The sequence below is a fragment of the Anoplophora glabripennis genome, unplaced genomic scaffold (genome assembly GCF_000390285.2).
Source record: "Anoplophora glabripennis isolate ALB-LARVAE unplaced genomic scaffold, Agla_2.0 scaffold605, whole genome shotgun sequence".
Classification (NCBI taxonomy): domain Eukaryota; kingdom Metazoa; phylum Arthropoda; class Insecta; order Coleoptera; family Cerambycidae; genus Anoplophora; species Anoplophora glabripennis.
The window spans coordinates 150,558-176,538 of NW_019416695.1; the positions used below are offsets into that span (position 1 = coordinate 150,558).

Genomic DNA, 25,981 nt, shown 5'->3' on the forward strand with positions numbered 1-25,981 from the left:
CCGATTTATCGACTCGATCCTTCGTTCGCGAAGCATGAAGCGAACGGATCGCAAAGATAAAATCTCCGTTTTTACACAATCACTCAATTAGTAACAAAATTATCTAATCCGAAAGGTTATGCGCGTCCGAAACCCTTGCTTATGTAAAATGTGGTCAGTCAAGCTTAAGAATGACAACACTAGATGGCGACTCTCGCATAAAACGCCTGTCATTCCCTCTCAACAAAGACTTTACAGCAGAGTCGCCATCTACTATCACCGTTCGTAAGTTGCCTAACTTATAAGCAGGGCCGGGACGCGCTCAAGAACGAAACAAACCAAGAGGTATTAGAAACCAAGGAACACAACCAATCAATGCAAGGCTTTTAGTAAGGGTGGGGTCCGGCGTGTTAATAATTTACGGGACATTCACAGTTCTCGTGTTAGCACAAAAACAACCAATCACGGGAGGGCACATAAAAAACCGAAGAGAGGACTCGTCTAGTCTAGGTTAATTCAAGGATCTTTCCACTAGGATTCGCTATTCACCTGTTTCAGTGGTCCTTCTTTGACTGCCTGCGGGGAAACCTCATCAGTCGGCGACGGCAGTCCATCGGCATTTCCGTTCGTGAGGGCCGGACTGTCGGTGGGGGGTGGGATATCAGAAGCGGGACGCTCGGGGACAGAATCAGTCGCTATGGGTTCGGGAACTGAATCCACGGGGGGCAGAGACATTGGTTCCGCTAGATTCTCGGACACGGGTTCCGGCAGGGAGGGGAGAGATTCCGTCGAGATGTCGGGGAGGGAATCGGCGTTTACCACCGATTCGGAAACGGGCTCAGGAAGCGGTTCTTGTGTTGGCGAGACTGTTTGTTCGGGTTGCGGTTCGGGAGAGGGCGCGACCGCGTCCGGCACGGGTGCCGAAGTGGACTCTAGGATAGTTTCAACGGAGGAATCGGGTTTTTCCAGAACAATTTCTGAGGATTTTGCTTCTTCTACGGGAAGTGAAGCTTCCGAAGGTTGTTGTGGTGGTGCAGGGGTTTCTTGGGGTTCGGGAGTCTTATTTTCACTCGAAGGAACAGGTGTAGGAGGTTCGACTGGAAGCTCGGACTGTTTTGGTTGTTCAGTTACGTTTTCCTGGGGTTCTACTTTATACTCGACAGGTAATGGTTCGGATTTTATTTCTACAGCTGGTGGGATTGGGTTAGTTTCTGGTTCTTTGGTGGGTTCTTTTACAGTCTCGACAGGAGCAGCGCTAGCGGGGATTATCTCTGGTTCAACCGGAGGAACAACGGCGCCTTCTAAGGCCGAGGAATCTTTCGATGGACTTAAATCAGTTTCGTTGGACTCGGTTTTACTTGGTTCGGGAATCAAACTGTCCGACGAAACTGATTCCACCTTGCCTTCAACGACCGACGACGCCGTTTCCAATTCGGAAACGTCCTCCACCACGGGGGAGGACGTCGCCTGGGGAATAGACTCGACGTTCTGTTCTGCGGCGACTTGTTCGGGGATAGTCTCGACAACAGGAGCTGAGACGGGAGTCTCTACGGGGACCTGATCGGCTGGTAGGGCGTCGGCTTTAGTGGATTCAGCAAATACCGTCACCGGGGAGGGGGGGTTAGAGGAAGGTAAGGGAGGGGGAACCTCCTCGCTACGCACCTCTTTGGTCTCCTCGACAACGGGAGTTGGTTCAGTGGGTTTGGGTTCTTCGGCCTTGGGAGTGGGCTCTTCGACTGGCGGAACGTCCTCCTTTACGGGGGAAGGAGCGGATTCAACGGGTTTTTCTACTACGGGTTCAGGAACTTTGGGTTCTTCTACGGCGGGTACGGTAGGTTGTTCTGTTGGGGGTTTTGTCTCTTCCTCGGGCTTGACTGCCTCCGCAGCTGGTTCGACGGCCTCTTCCGGTTTGGACAGTTCCTCGACGGATGCCTCGCCGTTTGTTACTTTCTCGGGCTCCTGGGGAGCCTTCTGCTCCTCGGTTTTTTGCACTTCGGAGGTTGAGGAAGTTGCTTCGACATTCTGAAAAAAAAAAAAAAAATTAAATATAAATTATACGCTAACGATACGATTATTATGAACTTATTTAAATAAGGGTCTGTAAGTAACAACATAACTTAATACATTTTAAGGTGTACCACTTTAAATAAGTTTTAATAAAACGAGTACAGTCTTAAATTGTGCTAATTTTAAAAAAATTGATGAGTTTCGATATCTCTAGTATTGAAAAACAATACCTACACAACTAATAATGGGCCCCAAACACAAAGTTGATTTTCTCGAGAACAGCTTGTCTATTTTAATATATTTTTTTAATTATTGGTTTATTTCTCAACAGCGTCGTTAAAATCGAAATTCTAATAAAAATTTCAATTTTGGAAATATACCAGGTAGGTACAACAAATAGTCCAGGCGGTATCTGTTTCAGGTTGGGTAAAATGCATATGATCGGAGATTTTTGCTTTAACGGCTTCTAAGTAACATCAGAAATGATAATATTTCTATGCAAATAAAAAAAAAAGTGGGCTTAATTGTTATTGCAAATAAGTATAAAAAAATAGCAAAAAAATCATTTTTTTCTAGGATTTCTCGTCGACAACTTAGCTACTATTCATTTTAGACAAAAATGGAAGCGGAAAAAAGTTTTGTAATTAAATTTTGATCAAGATAAGAGTTAGTTGCAATTCGAAAAAATAATTATTGTTATTGCAAAAATCGGAAAAATCATTTAAAAAATTGCAAAAAATGCTAGTTTATTTGTAAATTTTTTTCAGACACTTGAATAATACCTAGGATCTTCATACTTTTCCCAATTAAACTTCTTAGTGCTTAGAATCATCACACCAAATTTCATCCAATTCGGTTCGATAGTTTTTACATAGTACTTAATTGTTTAAATTTTTTTTTAATTAAAAAATTTTCAAAATCAAATTTCCAAAAATCTAAAGCCTTTGAATACTTGAAATTTTCACCACAAAAAGAAGAGCTCTCAAGCTTTAAAATGCTTTTTGAAAAATTCCAATTGGACGATTAGGTGAGTCGTGGTGATTGTTTAAACATTTTCGCAATTTTCACGCTTATAAACAATTGCAATAATTTAATGTTTTTTCAATTTTTTTTATTTTAAAATATGGTTCGGAAAGACGAGTATTTAAAAAAAAACTGATGATCCGCCCATTATTTTCGGAGTTATAGCCCGTTAAAGTTAACCCTTATTTACAGCAAAACTATAAGGGTATAAAGGCTGTTTTTTGAACTAATAGGTTTGTCATTCCGAGTACTTTCATGATATAAATTTTCAAAATTTGCAATCACGGGCGTCCCATTTAAAATGTCACTCAAAGATATTCAAGACCGCGTTAAATCAATGAAAATCAGTGGTGGGGGGAGCAAACACGCAGCTACTCCGATCTGAATTCTCGAGTTCAAAACTGCGAAGCTCGGAAAAATTTCAATTATAAATAAATAAACATAATAAATTAATCATTTTTTAAAGTAACTGTTTATCGGCATGTCAAAAGTCCTTGAAAATATGATAATTGAATTTTTAAAGTTGCGAGACATCGATTAAAAAAAAATCATCGAAATTGGTCCATTAGAAGCTGAGATAATTGAAATTTTTCCGAACGTCGCAGTTTTGAACTCGAGAATTCAATTCGGAGTAGCTGTGTGTTTGCTCCTCCCACCACTGATATTTCAAAAAACGTGGGCTTAAACGTTTTTTTTTTATTTGCATAGAAAAATTATCATTTCTGATGTTATTTTGAAGCCGTTAAAGCAGAAATCTCCGATCATATGCGATTTACCCAAGTATACCCCTTTTAAAACAGATACCACCTGGACAAAGAGAAAGTTAATTTTTCTGAAAATTTGAAATAATCGATACCATTTAACCAATTACAATCACGAATGTCCACCCCAATCAAACTGAGGACGGATATTTTCTAAACAATTTGTTTTTTTATCATTATCTGTATTATTTCTCACATTAAAATTTAGTCGCACCAGTTTACTGTAAAACTTAAACAAAAATCAAGACATAACAGTAAAAAAACAACAATGACCACACAGCTTGAAAACTATTAACATTTATCTGATGACATTAAAAAATGCTCAGGGAAATAAAGAATAACACTGTTGGGTAAAATTAAGATCTGGTTTCAAAGCGTGATTTATCAATGTCATTATATATCATTATTAAAATTGTCGATTGATTTTCTTCTTTTTATTAGGTGCTGAATTTCTTTCTTCTTGTCACTGATTTTATTCTTATTACATTTGTCATTGGTGGGTTTTGATTTAACTGTGAATCTCATAATATTCGACATGTATCAAAAAAAATTTGTTCACATTTGAAACATAAAATTTCCGAAAAAATTGGGCGCCGAAAGTTTAATTTCTTACAAAAAAAATTGGAATCAGAAAAATTCAACTTATTATTGTCGTTTTTAGTGACTAAAAAAAAATATTTCGAAAGAAATATGCAGATTCCACATACACTTTATAAAGTGACAAATGATTCCAATATACCCAAGTTATTAAATGAAGAAAACAAATTTAATGAAGAACATCGCTTAATGGGAATACAAAATGGTACATACGACTATACAAATTGCCTGCTATGCACTTATGTTTCCCAATTGAACCAATTTTCTTTCATATGTCCACAATACCCGTTGACGCGACGGTTAAATCGACATGCTACGCCTCCACAAAGATGATTAATATTATTTAATTACAACCTGATTAGATTAAAATGGTTAAAAAGGAACAATTTATTAATTGTTTTCATGTGCGACGAATATCCCACGCACGTAATCATCGCAAGCATTCTGCTATTACAAATAATTCATATAAGTTATGCGAGTTTAACACACGATTTAATTTTACGAGTATTAATTGAGAATTAAAGCGGTATCAGACATTTCTGCATAATGTTCAGTTAAAAGCGCGTCAGATTATTTATACTGATTCACTTTAAAAAAAAATGTATCACTGTTTTTCATATTTAACATCAACAAATACCACAGGATGTTTTATAAAAAATAAGGAATGTGTATTGTTATTTGGGATGGCGGAATGTTTACGACTGCAAAGGAATTAAAAGCATGTTAATGGAGGACATCCTGGGTTATTTATAGATAAAAGAACAGCAATAGTCAAAACAATTGCAGCGCACATGAATTTCCGTATGATCGGAGCAAGCGTTTGTTCAACTTCTTCCTGGACTGTTAAATTCAAACTACGTAAAACGTAAAACAATATCATTCCATGTCATATAAAAGAAATGTACTTGGTTAAACGGTGAGATTAATACGAATGCAAATTCAAAATGGTTAAGAAAATTTTTTTGGAAAGCTGATATGTCCCGTTTGGCTGATGTACGCTGTACTACTTTCTCCTTTAGCCTTATTCGTATTATAATTTCCGTTCTGTAGAGAAAGAACAATGATGCACTGAAGAAGGCTGCAGTCGAGAGAACCCTTACGTCTTTAACGCTAGCACTGAGGATGCACCGAATCTTTTATCGCATTCATTAGAGAAAGCTTCGAATGTGTAAAAATGTACAGGGATGTTCTATTTCAAAAACCGCTATGCCGAGGTCATAACCTCTCCCACAAGGTGATACGATTTTAAAACTTGCTTTGACCTTCGCGTTTTAAAAATTGACGATCGGACTCGCCTGCTTAAGAAACTCAAGTCTAATAAAATAGCCATAATAACCATGTTGCATCTGAACACGAGTTAATAAAATGCAGTTCATAAAGAACAACTAGTTTATTGTTTCAAGTTAAAAAAATGCGTTTTGTTATTTTTTGTGCTTAAATTAATCTATACATAAAAATATTTAAATTAAATTATTGGTATTTCGACTTTTCACGCTATTTCACGAAAGATTTCTTTCAGGAACAAGATATAACGTATTTTCGACCATTTCCTCTGTTCCTTTATTAATTTAATAAATGCCATTTTGCAATTTGTGTCTTATAAAAGAAAAATCTTGAACCATTTTCAATCTCAACCACTTCGAATTTAGCTCGCGGACTTAATAAACAATTATTACTCTAAAATTGCTAATAAATAACAAGGTATGCCGATTGTACTAAACGGATTTTAATACAAAGTTGATTATGCACTATTATTACGCCCTGTTTCTACCGAGAAAATCTTTGGAGCGAAACTTTCATCTATAGGTAATTAGATTTTAATTTTATAAACCAAACAGTACCGGTTAATTGAGATGTTAGATTTTCTTAGACCAAATCGAAATATCTAAATAAAAATATTACAGTTTTTATGAAGAGAAATTTTGGATTGCGATAATGTCTACAGACAAGAAGAAACACAAAAAGTGAAATATTTCTGAATTGCTAGAAAATTTGATTTGATTTGAATGTTTTTTTTAATATATAGCCTTCTTGATGTATTTGCTGCACCAATTATTATTTACGGAAAAATCTGACCACTTTCAACTCAAGTACCCACCTCAAACTTCAAACTATGAGATTATCGTAACTTTTATCAGAAGCGTCAAGTGTCAAAAATGCCACATTTAGTTATTTTCGAAAATTTAAGCACACCTAGTGTCTAATATATTTTATTAAAAAGATTATAGAACATAATTTTAAAATTCTGCATTATAAATCGATGAAATCCGAGTGTGATTTATCAAAAAACTGCTGAAAAAATTACAGCAGGCCATGGATTATCGTAACTGGTTTAATAAGTACATCTAGAAGGCTACTATAAGTAGTTTAGCAGTATTAGAGAGGTATTCTAATTTTCAATGTGCCACACTGTATATGCAATCATTCGATCATAAAATCGCTGAGTAATGTCTTAATTTTCTCCAACTTGCAACTGTTTTCTTTCATCAAATAAAAAAAATATTATTAGAATTAGGTACTATTGAGAAACTCGTGAAAAAATTTCAGTGAATTTTATCAAAATTGAGTGTAAAAAAATAGAGAAGTATTGTGTATGATTTTAACACATTCACACAGAAATAAAACCCATAAAAAATATGGCAAGACACATTAGATATTGATATTTTTTTAGATGTAAGAAAATGTACTAAGAAATATGAAAATATGTCAATTTTTTTATTTTGTACAATGTGAATCGAATTATGTCGAGTCACTGAAAAGCAAAGAATAAAAATAAATTTAAATTTTCAAATTAAATTGATTTTTGGAAATAAATTTCGAAATTAGCTATTTATTTCAATAATTAATCACTATTGACTAAGACATTGAAACTACTTTTCATTGCGCTTTACAACATCAACGTAAGTAAAATGCAACACAAAATGGCGTCGGCCTTATGGCATCCTGCAACAATATCACCTTTGCAACGTTGAACCAAAAAAAAATAAATAAGATTTTAGTCTGAAAAACGTAAATTAAATTAAATGTGCTGATAAGTAAGCTAATTTTTCAATTTCAGGCATTTTCAAAGCCTCCTAGATTTTTAAACTAAGACTTTATTTAAAACTGGTAAAAAAATTGCACCATAAAAAGATGAAATTCATTTTAATACATGCCAGATGCTAGAAAAATCTTAGAGTAAATTTCCGAAAAACTTTTTAAAAAATAGCAGCAGGCCATGGATTATCAACTGCGTCATCGTGAGTGGTTTAACAAGTACATCTAGAAGGTCACTGCATATGGTTTTGTAGTTTTAGAGTGTGCTTCTGGTTCTTGATGCGCCACACTGTATGAGAAATGATTTGATCATAAAAAGGCTGAATTATACCTAAACTGCCTTTAATTTGCAACTTTTTTCAATTATCACATTAAACAAATATGATTATTTACTTTTTGGAATTAGGTACTGACAAATTATTGAAAAAAAATTCACTATTTCGCAAATGAGTATAAAAAAAATAAAAAAAGGATTGTGTATTTTACTTAACACAAGATCCTGCAAAATATAATAAATATAGAATTTTTGTATTGATAAATTTGAAAATATTTTAGTAAGTTATATGCTTTTTAATGTTTACGGCAAATTAAATGAGAATCAAGTCGGGCCCGTCCAGAGAAAATAAAAAAAATAAAAACTAGGTACTTTTTTAAAATTTACACACGCCGCGTCAGATTCTGCAAATAATTTCGAAATTAGATATTTAATTCAATAATTAATCACCACATATTTTAAAAGACAACACAATTATTGGAATACAGTTAACAAAGCACTTTGTGACATCAACGCAAAATGGCGTCGGCCTTTACGGCACCCAGCAGCAACACCACCTTTTGCAACATTCGAAATGAAAATATAAAAGATGTTAGTAACTACAACCGCGCTATTTAAGATATTAAGGGAATGAACACTAATAAATTCATTGAATAGTACCCTGCCAAATTCCATACGTCCGTAAGCGTTCACGACAACTTTAACCAAAAGGGCAATCACCAAAGAAACGAAACCGTAATACAACACCGACAGTCCGTCTCTAGCTAAAGTTACCTGGGCCTCCATAACGAAAATTTATGAAAACTGTATTCAAAAACTACCACACGTGAAGTCAGTAGTCGAACTGGTTCGTACAATGTCTTCTAAGACGCACTGGGGACTCCCTTGGTGAGGTTTAACTGTTCGAATTTAGCAATTTGTTAGTACTGAATGGGAGCCGGCATTGTCGACTGTATTTATAGCGCGTTCTTAGGCTTGGTCCCGTCTCAGACACCCCATGTGCCGGTTGGCTCGAGAGGAGCCCACACGAGCAAGGAGATCGCGAATTCCACCGAGTTGTCTGGGAATGAAGAGACGTTTTTATTCCGATATTAGCCGGCTGAGAGCGTGGTGCCTCAGCACAAGGCCTCCACGGACTTTGGCCCTTACCAATGCAGCCGCATTGCACCACGAAACGAAATTATATTGAAAACATCGACGAGGGCCAAATTTCAATAAAATTTTTAAAAATACAAATTTAGATGAATAAAAATTGACATAAAGATGGCTAAATGCAATTAATTACCAAGTACACTCAGCAAAAATATTGAGGGAACAATTTTTTTTATTTTGAAATTGATTGATTTTTGAAAGGCTAATAGACCAGGGCGTATCTGTTTTGAGGTGGATGTGGGAGGGGGCAAGCTAATTTTTTCTGGATTATCTTCAGTACAACTCGCATGATAAAAGTGTAGATCCCTAGACCTGGGCAAGGTCCGGAACATTTTCAAAATTGCAAAAATGTTTAAAAATTTTAAAAAATACCAATTTTATCTGAGTTTTTTACTTATGTCTTGGAACCTATGCATTTTGGAAGAATATTGAAGAGGAAAAAGTTTTAGAATTAAATTTTGCACAATATACTGTAAGTTAAAAATGTTTAAATTTATTACCAATGTTGAAAAATAGCAATAATTGATGAAAAAAAGGCAAAATAATCAAGTTTTTTGGATAATTGTTTTTAAATATTTTAATTGCTCCGAGGGCATTCTAATTTTGGTAAAAAAAACTTTAGAGTATAATAAAACAACCCACCAAAACATTTCGCAAAACAATTTTTTGAAAAAAAATTTTCGAATTTTCAAAATGTTGCACAGCCTCAAATAATGCATCTAGATATTTGAAAATTTTTTCACATAGAAAAAACCGCTCAACCTTTCAAATGGTTTTTGAAAAATTTAAATCGGTTGATTAGAACGACCACAGTAAATTCTTAAAGTTAACACTCTTTTTTTTTATTTTTAAACAATTAGATTACATTTATCAATTTGTAATTTAGTTTTTTTCAAAAATTATAATTTTAAAGTACTATTTTTTCTTAATTTTATCTGTATTTAACAAAAATTATTTAAATAATTGTAATAATTATAACTAAATACATTCAGTGTTGAAATATATACGTAAACAAATTTTTTTCATTAAAAAAATTCAATAGCATAGGGTAAAATATACAGTATATTTAATGCATAAATAATCAACTTTGTTTATAACAAAATATGTGCAAATTAGACAGTTGGCATTACGATATTCGAATTCCTTGGCTCGCGATACATCGGATTTAAAAAAAAAACGATCGAAATTGGTCCAATAGAAGTCGAGATAATGCAATTTTTTTCATACCTCGCATTTTGAACCTCCGAATTCAGTCTCGGAATGAAAGCCCCCTCCCCCACTTTTCGTGTTTTGAGTCACTTTTCGCGCGCGTATGAGCGACAGCTTTTCCGCTGATTTATCTATGTTGCCCATAATTTATAGATATGAAAATTTTTTCCAGCTTAGAACTCGGAAAATGAAGCCACTGGATCAAAGATTATTGCTAAATTGTTTATAAATTAACGGTAAATGCCGATAAACTTTGACCACTTATATCCCGAGAACCAACAAACGGAATTTAACTTTTTTTAAGAAGCGTCTTTCCGAATACTTTAAAATTATAATTTTTGAAAAAACTAAATTGCAAATTGATAAATTTGGAAACTTCCCTAATCCCTTAATTTTTTTGTTGAGTTTACATAAGGTTTTCCAAAAAAGAAGTTGCAATAAATATACGAGTATCGCAGACGAATTGGAATATAAATCTAATTTCATAGTAAATACATATGCAAAGATTTACTGCACAGATTCTACCGAATCACGAAGTGTACCTTTGAAAAAAAACCTTATAGTCAGTTCAAAATAACAGAGGGACCAAAAAAAAATTTTTTTTCATATACTTTTTAACATGCCACCCTGTATTTTGACCCACGACGATGTAGCCATCAGAAATGTTCTATCACATCAGGATTTTTCCCTAACCTCAAAAAACATACCCCATCAATAGTGGATGCAATATGTGACAGTAAATAACATTATTAAGGATTTAAACAGAAATCTAAAACTTTCGTTCGTGTATCTCAAAGCTTGCTTGTGAAAAAACATATTTTTGGTGGAATAAAGGGAATACCTTTGATTTGTTACTGTCTTACAAACGAAATCGTGAACAATTTGTACACATTAAGAGCAAAGTAAAATTTTAAAATTATTGAACACAAGGTACCACAAGGTTCCATTCTAAGACCTGTATTATTTACAGTATTTATAAATGACCTATTCCATTATCTGTAAAGCTTATACGAACAAAATAGTGCAAAATTTGATGATTGGCAACATTAAAAAAATATATGTGTCAGAATTTTCATAAATACTATAGATAGCTCTTTTTAAAATTTGGCTGTAATTGGGGTTGGTAGTCTGATTAAAAAAAAATGGAATCATTTTGATGTATTTTTGTGCTTTTTCCACTGGCGTAACGAGTTCTTTTTAACTAAAATTTTCGAGAAAATAACTAAATTTTTTAGTATGGGTGTCTCTGTTTGGTTATGGTCTATGTTATTTATTTATAGCAGTTTTAATTTTTTTTTGTTTACCTGAAGAAAATGTCACCCACGGAAAAAAAATAAAAATGAAACTCTTGCACCAAAGTGATAATCGAATGTTACTATTTTTTTTAATTATTTTTACCTGGCCAAACATTTCCTCAATAAGTTAACGTTCCAAAAATCAGTGTTTATTTATTTTATTTATTATTTAATTTTTTTTCATAGTTTTTATCTACAGTTGAGAATCTACTGGATATTAAACTGGTGTTCTGGATATTAAAATTATTTGCATTATATTCCAATCTTTGTCATTTTGGGAGTTTTTAGCTCTGTAAAAAAATATTTCATTTTATGTTCATGCACATCTATTCATTTAAATAAAAACATTCCGAGATTTCAATATAGGTGATCGAATATTAAAAAATATCTACAAAATATTTAAATATAAACAGAGATATGGTTAAATGTAAAATGTATAGGCGATATTAAATTTACCGCAACAATATCATTCCATTTTCTCGAATTCTCTATAAAAATAGAATTGCATAAAATAGTAACTTTTTATAAAACATTTCTCTCCGTGCACACCAGTCAATTATCGTCACATTTGCGAGATAATTATCAATGCCAACGGCGCCTGATAGACACCGTCCATTTTCCCGTCTAAAAATATAAATATTTATCCACAAAACAAATTAAATAATCGTTTGAAGCGCTTAAAAACCATTTGGTTGACCGACCATTACGAATTCTTTTTTACGCATTGTTATCAGTTAGAAATTGGCATATCGGCGTGGTTCTGAAATAACCCGAGTAATATTTATATTCTGGAAACGTGTATTTTTACACAACACGAGTTTCGCATTTTGGCACAACAGCGGATGTGTGTTAGTAAACAGATGAGACATTTAGAAAACGGATTTGTTTTGTATCGTAGAAAAGCGAAATGTATATTAGAACGCAAAAGTCGGTTAAAAATAAAAATTTCGAAAAATTCGCACAACAAGAGGAACACCCCTTCTACCATATTTGAAGACATAAGATCCAAGATGCAAGGCCGATGTATCACATTTCTCTATGAATAGCTAGATGATTACCCATATGATTTCAGTTTTAAAAATATAATCAATGCGTCTGTCTTTTTACTACTTATCGTAAAACGGGAACAGCAGCGTTTAAAATTGATATAAATCCTAAATATAACTCGAAAGATATGCGAAATTCTAATAATGCTTTTATGTCACCCCCATTTCTTCTACAGAAACAAAACGAACGACCTAACCCTTTTTCTAGCCTTTTCCACACAGCGCGAAACACGCAAAAACAAAATCTAATTACATCTGTTATTCATTTTGCGTTATTTCCTATACGTTTTTTGAGCTGTATTCAATTAAACCGCATAAAATAACTCCACACATGACTAGACTTTTAGGTGAAAATATAATCATGCGATGCAAGCCGGTGCATATATCCTCAAGACACAATGAACTGGCTGACCTAAATCGACTGTTCGGGAAAAAAATGCCAGCAGCACCAACAAAAAAAATCATCTCATTAAGATGAAATACGGTAGTAGCTGAAACGGCGTAGGCGACGCATAGGTGTTTGTTTTTATTTGTGCGCAGACTTCCTTGTTTCAAACAATGTCTTTTGCGAATACAACGGTAATTAATGCATCGGCTTCATATACATGGTGTCCCATTAATATTGCGAAAAAAATCAGGGGGAGTTTCCTTGACCAAAAATAAGAAAGAAAGTTCCTATAAACCCATGTCCGAAAATGCGTCGTCGTTTCGCAGATACAGGGTGTTGAAATTTAGAGAAAATACAAAGTTTTTATTAAAATCTGGAGAACCCTTATTCCGATTTTTTTTTAAATTTGGTATGTTTGTTTATAAAAACGGTAGACATCTTCTGACGTATTTTGATTTATTTTATCTATTCCAGCGGCGTCCGTGTCATGTGTTTTTCTAATTATGCGATAAAAAATACAACTTTTTTGCCTCTTTACTTTTTTGATATCTTGCTTCGTTTTCGAGCAAAAAATGCAATATTAGAAGGCCGTCATCAACACCAGTTTTCACTTAATGTATGGGTCGGAATTGTGGGAGACCACTTAATAGGCCTATTTTTTTTACCACCGAGACTTACTGGAGATGTTTATCGCCGTTTTCTTGAGGATGAATTGCCCGTACTTTTGGAAGACATCCCATTGCCGTTAAGGTTGCAAATGTATTTTATGCACGATGGTGCTCCACCCCATTTCAGTTTAGCTGCACGTGAATATTTGAACGATGTCTAACCAAATCGCTGGATAGGTCGAGGAGGCACTCCACCCTGGTCCCCGAGGTCTCCCGACTTAAATTCGTTGGATTTTTTCCTTTGGGGTCACCTCAAACATTTGGTTTATACGACTCCAGTGCAAACCATAGACGAATTATCAAACCGCATTGTCGCATCCTGTGAAACAATTAGACACAGCCGGAATATTTGAACGGGTTCGCCAATCAATGTGTCGTAGGATAGATGCCTGTATTGGAGTTGAAGGTGCACATTTTCAACAATTGTTTTAACGCCTGTGTATGTAAAGTATTTTTCATATCATTGCTGTTTGTTAAATATTTTTTCTTATGTTTCTATTAATATTAATTATTTAAAAAAAATATTACTTAGCGAGTTATTGTTTCTCAGCTTGTTACATTGTTTTTCCTTCAAATGTATTGTTAAAATTGATTAGTAAATAACTAAAACATTGAATTTCTATTTTTGTTTTCTACTTCCCTTAAGAATGTGCATATGAAAGGATATTAATTTTTTGCTCGAAAACGAAGCAAGATATCAAAAAAAGTAAAGAGACAAAAAAGTTGTATTTTCAATCGCATAATCAGAAAAAAATATGACACCTAAGAAAAAGCAGTGACGCCTCATATGTTTACTTATTAATATCAACAGGAGTGAGACCCCGGACGCCGCTGGAGTAGATAAAATAAATCAAATTACGTCAGAAGACGTCTACCGTTTTTATAAACAAACATATCAAATTTCAAAAAAATCGGAATTGGGGTTCTCCAGATATTAGTAAGAACCTTGTATGTTCTCTAAATTTCAACACCCTGTATCTCCGAAACGAAACATTTTCGGACATAGGTTTATAGGATCTTTCTATCTTATTTTTGGTCAAGGAGACTCCCCCTGAATTTTTTCGCAATATTAATGGGACACCCTGTATATCAATGACTTCTGTCACGAGGCGTTAGAGAACCGGTAGACGCCCTCTCGCGGACTATTACCGTAATTTATTCAAAACGCAGGATTATAGTAAATAGAGAAGTTGTTGCAACGGTCCCATTTCTGAAGGAAAGCGCTTGGCGATAACAATTTCTATCGCTGTGTTCTTTCCATTATTGCAGCAAAAAGCGTTTTATTTTCGCGGGGTAGCATTAAAAAGACTTTCCCGGTCGTAGGCAATAACCCAATTCCGACGCTCGCATCAACAAACCGATAAATTTAATCCCAAGTATCTTGGCCGAGATAATGTTATTTTCTTGCTGGGACCGCGACACCGTCGGGCATTTCTTTTCTGTAGTAAGAGTATAGTAAGGCCGCGTCACGATCAGCTGTTGGCAACTTTACAATCGGAAGACAACTGACACGTCGCTTCTAATTAGATGAAAAAAATTATGTGACGGTAGAAAAGACCAGAAACGTTTGTTTGGGACGTCCGAACTTGCTCGACAATTTTTACAGTTTGGAAAATAATTTGTACTTAGTCACACAGTTTTAAATACTGTTAAGGAGGTATATCGGGTTTACTCAAATGCACAGATGTACTTGAAATTTATATAGCGTATTACCCAGTGCTCCCTCCGTGCGTCATATTTTTTGAATTTTTTTTTTAATCTAGATTTTGAGATATTGTTGTTGAAAGTTGTTCATTTTCACATAGGTTTATATGGCGAAGATGGACAGCGCGGCTCTTTTTTTGCCCATAACTGAGAAAAAAATATAGAAATTGTGAAACAAAACTTTTCCATAGATAGTACACAGTATTATCTTATTTTTGATGTAAAACTAATGTAAGTTTTGAACATGGTACAGCTGTATTAATTATAAACAGAAACCAATAATTGCATTTCTGTCTGACTTGAGGATTAATGTGGCAACGTCGCAATCAGCTGACAGCAAGGAGTGAATACATTTGGAAAATTTGATAAAAACGAAATTGATTTCAAACATATACTTACATTTTTCCTAAATCCCGTGTACATTGTTATCAACAATAAATTATCCACAACAGATGATTTTTTGTAAAGTTTCTAAAAAACTAGATTAATTAATAAATACTAGGAAGCTGTGATATATTTATTGGAATAAAAAAATACAATTGATAAATCCTTTTAATATATTTAATGGTTTATAAAAACATCGTAATCATTACTCAGCCATATTTAAGGTTACATACAGTTTTCTTGATTAATATAATTAGTGATACCTACTTGAGATAAAAGCATTTCTACGGAATAACAAAGGAACATAAATATTTCTCAGCAAACTTTATATCTAAAAAATTAGTTATAGTTGCAAAACTAAAATAGAGATTAAGAACAGTGAGTAATAATGTAATTTCTATGACAGAACCTTCAAAATTGCATCCAACATTTTCTTCGACTTGGACGAGAGATGGGCGCGAGTGTCATTTCATTTCTTTAGAACTAAATTAACATAATTCTCGTTGTTTTACCAGTTCACATGATTTACGGATTTTAAATAAAGGATACAAATCTTCGCGAGGATAATACGATATATTTGCTATATATAATAATTATATTGTACATAGTTTACACACAATACATTTTCGAACGCGTACGCATCTTTACCCGAATTTGACGCGCAATATCTCCGATGTCCGAGGTCTGTAGGTTCGCAGTGTGTACAGCTGCTAGTAAATTATTAGCGCTGTTGCCACATCTACATAGTCTTTATGCGTTAATTAAATATAATTCAAAACTACTTAAGTATGATATTTTTATGTTGTTAATTAGTCAATATGTATGCTATGTGCATATGAGTAGATTTATTTCCTATATAGGTAATGTTTATCGCAAATAATTTCAATAGAATTTAATTTTTTCAAATTGGCAGCGGGCTTTAGTCCCATAAGAAAAACATAGGACCCCCCTGCGCTCCTCACTTCCCTCGGGCCCCGATATACCTTAAATACTGTATTTACAGTGTCGAGAACAAATGAGATTAAAGTTGATCAAATACTACAAAAATGCGAATATTTGGAACAACCTCCCTAAAATTGCAAACCCTACACCCTTAGGTTTGTCTTGCTGCGATATTTTTAGGGTCCACTTAATAAAAAATAATTGCGGCAAAAAACATAACCTCTTTTTTTCTATCTAACCATAAGCCTAAGAACACTGAACACCTTACTCCAGATCTCCTTTTCTTCTTCTTCTTATTCGACTAAATAAGTTGCAAGGAATTTCAAAATTTTTGAAATGGGTTACTTACACCTGTGAAAAAATTAATGCACAAAGCTAAAAAATCAAGGGTTATTTTTACCAAACCAAATCTACACCCTTTTAAAATAGCTGACTTGCTCAAGGTCACAATATTTTATTTCCTTAAGACTTATTTATCTATGACATTACTGATCTATATCATAGGTTTTTTTTTAAATTACAGCTTTTCAAAAGCGATTAATGTTAACTTTAAATTTTCAAATCATAATCATTGTTTGGATTCAATTATTCTCGGACAAAAAGAAACTAATAATGTCGTTTAATAGAAATCAACGATTTTGCTCGCTTTTTCCTAGAATTTGGGTTAGCGAAATGGAAAAAGTAGTAAATTTCCGAGCGATATGAACTAAAGGAAGTGCATAGCACAGAACGTGCTACAAAATAAAAAGAACATTTATAAAGGACAAAAAAAACAAACGTATCAATTTCTGCAGACCGTATCAGAGGTTTAGAATTTCTGTAGCGTATCGTATGTCTATGTGCAAAAAATATGCAGCTGGCGTGGTGGGAAAGTACAGTCGGGTGTAAATCAAAGCGATATTAATCGGAAGAGTTAAAGCGACCAACAAAATATTGTATAAAAATTCAGTAATTTGAAAAGTACTGTTTACCTAGAGGTATTTTACTGTACTAGAAAAAGCCTACAATTTTATTTCCGATTTTTAGAAAGGGTATTTCAAAAATCACCCTGTACGACTAATCGACCCCATCGATATCCCACTTCTGATGTAAGTAGCACACAATAAATCAATGTCAATTAATCCAAAAGAATTCCGGGACCCTGCTATTTTTCGAATTTTTAGAACCAAAATCCTACAACAGCATTTACCCACCTTCAGTTAAATCAAGCTAAAACAGATATATTTTTAGCCCTGCCCACCTCTAGCGACCGTAAATTTTCAGGCGCAAATGCGGGAAACTGCGTAGCCTCGGGTGACATTACATGCATTTTTTCGAACAAGTAAGTTCGCGGCTGAAATTTAATTTTACTACCAAGGCCGCCTATAACGTTTCGGGGAGGGATGCCAAACATATTACCGCCAGACAGGTGCCGAGGATATATGTCCACCGACCATCTAAAATATCCGAAACACACCTCTTCATCCCCTTGCCCGCCAATAATAATCCGCTGTAAACATTATTATTTACATACACTCGGCTAATAATAGAATTTGATATCGTTTCGCCGTTAAAGTCTATTTTTAGCTGGTAAACACATAAGAGCTAAACCAAATACGTGTGTGGATGTTATTGTATTTCGCACAATAATATGTGGCAAAGATTAAATGAAAGTGCGTTCTTCTCGGTACACACATTTATTTTCGAAATTGGAGAAACAATTTTATTCTTAAGATTCATTACGGAGTATTACTCCAAAAGACCTAAACTGTTTCACTCTTTCAAGAACTCTTTTCTGTGACCAAGCTGCATTTACAAGAGATGGAATCAACAATTTCCACAACGATCATGCGTCCGCAATCGAAAACCCTCATGATATTTGAGAAAACCATTATCAGAGACGTTTCTCCGTAAACGTTTGGGCTGGAATAATTGATAATGAAGTTATCGAAACACATTTCTTCAACGGAAATTTGAACAGCGACATGTACCAAGCTTTTTTGGAGAACGATGTACCTCTACTACTTCAGGACATTCCTCTTCAAATCAGAAAGACGATGCTCTTTTTACATAATGGTGGTCCCATTATGGAAGAGGTGTCATTAATTTCGCCAAAGAAAAGTATCCAAACCGATGGATAGGTCGTGGTGGTCCCATTACTTGACCACCACGATCTCCGGATCTCAACCCGTTGGACTTATTCAGTGGAGACATGTGAAGACACTTACCTATTGGTTTAGCTAAGGTTTGATTGACTATGCCCTGTAATTTTAATAAATTGTTGTTCTGCTACCCCCTTTTTGGCCAAATTTGAGCAATCGCTTTTACAGAATGATTGATCTACATTTTTAATGTCAATTCCTGTAACAGAAGACGCAGATTTAAACCACAAAAACGTAGTATTCTTCCCAACAGTTAATTTGTCCAGAAGTTATAATAAACTGAAAGTTATATAAAAAAATCCAGCGAACAAGAGAAAAATAAAACACAAGCAAATTTTGGAGACGTTAGTAGTCCAGGGAACTAAGGGTTTCCCGCAATTCTTTCGGATATAACCGATTGATAGTGCCGATGAGCGCTTTTGCCACCCCTTCTAGGGGTGAAACATAAAATATTGAAAATAATTCCAGGAATCGATAAAGCAATCAATTTTAAGCAAAAAGTATATTATGAACATTTTTCGATAAGTCAATATCTTCTGAGTTATTGGTGATTGAAAATGTACATTTTTTATTAAAAAACAGACGGTTTTCAGTAGTTTTTCTCGAATAACTCGAAAAATAAACATTCTATGAAAAAAAAATCTCGAAGAAAATGAAGCTTTTAGAAAATGAAAAAAATTTAGTTTTTTTCATTTATGTAGGTGCAATAGGTGCTGAGATACGGCTGGTTGAAGATAATTTCATGTCCGCCAGACAAAATTGGAAGCATTTAACGTAAAATAACTAAAAAATTATATTTTTCAAGAAAAATGCACAGAACTAAGTAATTAGAATAAAAATTAACAAATTTATGATCAAAATAAAACTGATCAGTACAAAAACTGATGAATTTTTCACGAGATTTAAAATTAAAGGTAATCCTCCTACAATTTATAATTTTTATGTGTTAACCGTATATTATGCAAGTGTAAGCGGTTTAGAATGCATATTTTTGAAAATATCACGTTTTGATTGAATTTTTTTTTAATTCCAAAAAATAACATATTTTTGAAAATAACCTTAAAAATAAAGATACGAAAAATATTCAAGGGTACAAAAGTTTAGATTTTTTTTCACAGAATATTTTGGTTCTTTTTTATTTGTGTAAGATAAAAATTAACAGAGATGTTGTACTATCAAATTATATCAAACTGTTAAAAAGTATGTTTTAAGACAATAAAATGAAATGAAAGATATTCCCCAGAAACGAAACACTAAATAGTTTATGACTTGTGATCATTGAAAGGACTTTTTAGATATTGGAATGTCCGAAAGAAAAGAGTACGAGAAAAATAAAACACTGTTAAATAAAACGGCTTTTGGTAAAAGGTAGCAGCAGTCGCCGAGCTAAAAGTGGTTCACATTCCAGGCATTCTAACAGGAGACAGTGCAGTCGAACTCTTTGTGTGGCTACCACCTCTAAGAACGGATGTTACGTTTTAGTCGAGAATGTTCTTAAGAAAACACACCCCTCCTAGAACTATTTTCGTATCGTTTGGAAGAGACCTACGAATCACCTATTATTGGGCTTTACAGAGGTTGCAGTAGCTGGAAACATGCAACAAACAGCGAAACCGATTCGGGACACACCAAACTTTTACATATTTGACATCCTAAAGTTGCATTTAGTAGAGCTAAGTTCGTGGCTTCTTGCCGTTAGTCTCATTAAAGCGGTGGAATAAATGACAGGTGCAGGGATACATGTTTGCAAACCGGTCCAGCTAAGTACTCGCCATGGAGGTCGAGGGAAATAAAAAAAAATAGCGTAGTATTTATAGAATCCTTTGCCGATGTGATACCGCATCGTACAAGTTTGTCCCAGGTGATGCATATAAAGCGTCTTCATTTGAATCCGTAATACGATGTTAAAATAAATATTTGAGCGAGCTTTTCAAAACATCGGTTTATTCGGAAATTTGTGCTTAGCGTTGTGAGAGGAAAACTAACTGCATAGTTGATTCTATAGTCAGTGTTTTTTTAATCAAAAATAGGTTTATTGATACTGATATTTGAAAATGACAAACACATCCGTCTTGTTCTCTTGTTCTAGAAAATCCTAGACTACCAATACTTATAATTAGATACTTTTTAATACATGTTTATTACTTCAAACTCATTAACAGTCCTATTTTATAACTATTCCTGCCAGTAATATTCAAATGTCACTGCAGTAGTAGCAGTGTCATAAATATAATTTATATTTATGGGTTTTTTGCTCTTTGTATAAACGATCTTACCAAAAGACCGATTTTTATTACTGTTGCATGTAAAGAAACATTGTCATAATAAAAACAAAATAAAGAATTCCGTATAAAATTCAAATTATTCTCACTACCATACAAGTTATATCGGGTTTTCAAAAAGTTTGGAACCCCCCCTCTATCTCGGAAAATACTGCTCAAACAAGAAATGACTAGAACAAATAATGTTGCAGGGTTTTGAGTGAGCAATCCAACAGTGACCTTGAAGGTCATTTAGAGGTCAAGTTGAACATTTACGGTTCCATTTAAAATTTACATACTGCCAACCTATAGGTTCTTCAATTGAGATCGGAAAGACTATACCACATATGTTGATACTAAATTTAATGATGTGCAAAATGTGATAAAAAAAATTATATATATGTTCAATGTTTGTAAATTGGCTTCTTTAAAACTTAGTCTAACTTGTTTAATTATTGCCAGAACCGGAGTTCCACAAGGATCGAATTTAGGCCCACTTTCATTTTTAATATTCATCAATGACATAACATCACATACGGTCTCTCTAAAAATGTTACTTGTGGTTGATGATTAGAAGTACATTAAAAAATACGTTGTTAAATCTTGTCCACTGAAGGACGAAAAAGGGAGCAGTTTTAACAATAATCGACTTAATAACATTGTTATTGAACGTTGTTTATCTCATAAAGATTTAGGAATATTGTTTGATTCTAACCTTACCTTTACGAGTGGCAAAAAATTTTCACGAACGCCACTGGAAATGGCAAATTTTTTGTTTTATTAAAATATTTGCTTGAAGTAAAAAAATTATTGTATTTAATTTCAAATAAGGTCCCACAAAATAAAAGACCTGTATGAAATAAAAATAACTAAAGCTATTAACTTTAAAAAAATATATACAAAATTATAAACATTAAACTTCGAAGAACATATCAGCAACTCCCTGCATATAAGCTACTCAGCAAATATTTGCCTCTAATTAGATAAATCCAGTGGCGGCTCTTAACTTCCATACCAGGGAAGGCGGAAAAATCGGTACGAAGTATCGAAAAAAAATTAAATACGAGTATAATTGGGTAGTTTTATTTTAAGTACTATTGAAATATAAGGAAAATGTGCTCAACATTATTTTTTATGGTGAAAGTCCATTCTTCTGCTTTTGTCCGAAATAAACTTTCAATTACTTCTTTAGTAAAGTTTAGTATTTCTCGCACCACTGATTTTTCAATAGATAGCAAGTACTGTTAGTCTTATACAATTTAATTTTAACTTTTATAGTCTTTAAAAAAACAAACACACAAGAAACAAAACGTAGGTAACAAAATTTTACACCAAACGTAAATTAATTACGTTTAATAAGAGAAAAAAAACACTGAATAGCTACCATTTGATTGTTAGCGGACTAAATAGAGCCCAAATTTCGGAGTAAATATGCGCTACTCCCACTCCGTCTGTCACGACGACGGTAACCATGACCACCGCTGTTAACACTTTTCAGATTTAGGGGCGAGCTACCAGGCGAGGAGCTCACGTATTCAGTGTTTTTCAAATATATTTTGCAATTCCTTTGTAAATTTTTTCACTATGAAAGTTTCTAGGGGGGCGGTGCCTCAGAACACCAGCCGCCACTGGATAAATCATAGGCCCAAGTTGCTTCAGTTTACGTCAAACATCGTCTTCAGATGTTCGAAAACATGTAACATATTTTTTAATTTTCAACACGGATTAAAACCTGAAACGCCCTGTATATTAGCTTTCCTGTAACTGGGTGTATCCTGTATCCTTTAGATCAATAAACATTATTACTATTAAAATATCCGATAAACTGAGCCATAGAAAGCATCAAACAGAATCGAAGGTGCATCTCTTTAAGAGCATCTGCATCTGCCACCCACCACCCCCCTGTACCTTCGGCCCCGATGTTCTCGTACCTGCACTGGACTACGGTTAGAAACCGCCAAGGGGAAAATAAGAGAAAATAGAGTTACATCCAGTCAGCTAGACCCGCTCTACGAGCCAAGCCCGTCCAACGGGTCGATCTTTTTTCCTTTATTCTTACTTCTGCAACGCGTCGCCTTGGCCGTGCCGGCAATTTGCACAGCGAATAATAAATAAATTGTAATAATAAATTAATATGAGGAATGCTACGCTGTGGGATGCAGCCAAAGGTCGATGTGCACGTATGCGTGTGCACTTTTTCACTTGCCGCTTCCTCGCCAAACGTTACGATTGAAGGAAGGTACAGTTAATGCCGCCTAGCAACGTACTTTTACGAAAGTCGTATCTCGCCGGACTGTTACAATTCGCGGGGAAACGGCTGATACAGAATGTTCTCTAAGGGCGTTATGTTGACACATAACTATTTTCAAGCGCAACGGAGAACGACGAACAAAAAAGGAACAAAGAACTGACCGAAAGACATTTTTAAATCTTTCTTCACTACAAAACAACTGTATTTTATTGCAATGAAATATATGCAACTAGAATGTTCATTCATTCATGTGAAACAAATGCAGAAGCTTAAACTTAAATTTTATATAAACCGTCATTTTCATAAGTATCAAATCGTCACCTTTTAGCAATATAAATACTAATAATACCTAATATTGTTGTGTATGTAATATGTTATTATTTATATTATTTTTACAAAGGTTATTTAAAATTTATGTCTTCGAAATTACTTAATTAATGCATTTTGGGTAGCTGCTACATTCACCTTAATCTGCTGTATTTTTTCAGCTAATTCTGCGACCAAAAATAAGAGAAAAGGCATAGGAATGTTGATGATACCTACAAATGGAGAGGGCTACTTAAGAGTGAGCCCGTCAAAGCTGTTGTTCCCCGGATATCTCCCAATTTGTTCTACACGAAACAATGAAATTTGACACTAGGTGCGATGGTTAGGTTTTGAATCTAATACACACAAAATAATTAATAAAATTTAATGAGAAGTATTCCGTACTAGGGGGAGGCGTTTCTCCAGCTGATTTGAATCTGCATTTCTTCTCTACAAACCATAATTTATTTTAATCCAATGAAAGTAAGAAAAGACTTAACAAAGATGAAGATTGTCTTCGTTTTCGCCATTTTTTATTTTAGATATGACAAATTAATTGCAACAGTTTACGTTGAATTTCCATACAAACCATCATTCTCAATAACCTTTTTAAGTATCAAATCGTCACTTTTTGACAATATAAATTCTAATTTCCTATAATGTATTATTAAAATTTATATGATTTTTTTATAACGGTGCTTACACTTTCTCGCCTTAATTGCATATTTTTTCAGAAAAAAAAAAATAGAAAAATTACACGAATGCACATATAAATGGAGGGCTACTTACGGGTGAGCCCTATTAACGTATTCGTAAGTATTGTTAGTTTTTAAGCATATAGTATCTACAAACAAATAAACAACACTTCAAAAGTAGCTTCTTTGGATGAAAATAAACCAATTTAAATCAACTTACTTTGCTACAATTTAGCGGGACTTGAAAGAAATGGAAGAAAAACATTTTTAAGGCCTGCAACTTGTTAAGGAATGAAATTTGTACAAATACAACTTAATATAAATCAGTTTATTTTTATTCAAGAAAACTAACATTTAAAGTATCGTCTATTCTTTTCCGGACTGTCAATTTACCATAAACTGTCACTTGACAGGAGAATAGATAGCTTACTTGTGCCACATTTCAATAATACAGTTTTTTTGGAAAATGTATGGCTAAAATTTGATTGTGAAAAATCGTTTTGACGTCCAGTATCACAAAAACAAAAGACGATAAGTCCAAGGCAAGAAAAAATCGTCTAACTTGTACCCTGTACAAACTAAAATAAAATATAGCCAGCTAATTTTGGGACACCCCCTGTATATTGTGACAATTGTACAACGTTCAGATATCCAACAATATTAGTTTAATGAATAAACATCCAATACCCTACACAATTTTCCAATAAATACACGTTTTTTTAAAAACACTTATCCATATTTACTTTTTCGTATATTGCAAGAAATATTTCAAAACGAAAGCGCGATAAACATACGATTTGCGGGTGCAGGAACATCTATCGCGTATTTATTATCTTTCACCTTTGAATTTTCAACAGTTCATCATTAAGAATACAAAAAAGTGACGCCGAAACCACCGAGATAATATTACCACGACGTTCACATTTCTGTTGGGATAACGATAAAATTAAAACAAGTACGGGAAGTTTAAAGTCAAAACATCGATAATAAATTGCTTTATTTTTATTTGAATTCTAAACTATTTCGCCTACTTAAGCAAGTCTATTTAAAATATGTATTGAAAAATGGTGTTCCGGCACATCAATGTCGACGGAATCGGTAAACCCTATACATTTTAGTCTCATTTCTGGTTCAAAATTTCTTTGTACGAGTATATCATAACTGTAACGTTCTTATCGTCATAATACCCGTCATCAGTTGAAGCGTATAATTCAGCTGTAATTAAAATAATTATAGAGAAGTATTTTCTATTATTAACACCCGACTACAAGCTAGTTTTTAGAATAATTATTATGCATAACATTAAATTTTGATAATTTTTGGGTAAAAATTATGTTATTTGAAGCTATTTCTCCTTTGGTGCAATCACTCTTGACGTCTTCTTCTTGTTTGATATCGATATAACAAACTGTTTCAAGATAAATTTGTTTAGAGACGAAGATACCATTCTATTTTCAACATATCTTAACGATAATAAATACATAAAAACAAAAATTCGCCATTCATGCAACAAAATAAGTAAGTACATAATATCAAAGGCCATTTGACATTCTGCTATTATTTTGCTAAATAAACAACCAATTGTTGTTTCCAAGTTTTTATTACTAAGATATGTCGGAAATAACATGGTATATTTATCGTAAACGCGTCTGTCTCCAAAAAGGTTCGTTGTATCGATAAAAAGTACAAAGTCTTAAAAAAGGCGACGACAAAAATGTATATTGAAAAAATTAACTTATGTTATTTTTGCGAGTCCTACCTAAATAAGAGAGATTTCACAAGCACGCTACAATTTACAACAAAGTAACTATTGCCATCTTGTATGAAAATGTAAAATGTAACTGTAAGCGACTGTACAGCGA

The 25,981-nt window shown here is 33.7% G+C and overlaps 1 protein-coding gene across 2 annotated transcripts in view; it reads right to left on the bottom strand.

Annotated features, from left to right (window-relative positions):
- LOC108910504 (cell surface glycoprotein 1) overlaps positions 1–25,981 on the bottom strand; it is a 131,768-nt gene that overhangs the window by 5,684 nt on the left and 100,103 nt on the right. For both annotated transcript variants that reach the window (XM_018715121.1, XM_018715120.2), the window contains exon 4: positions 529–2,001. In XM_018715121.1, the coding sequence (XP_018570637.1) occupies positions 529–2,001 (1,473 nt within the window). The remainder of the gene's footprint in view (positions 1–528; positions 2,002–25,981) is intronic.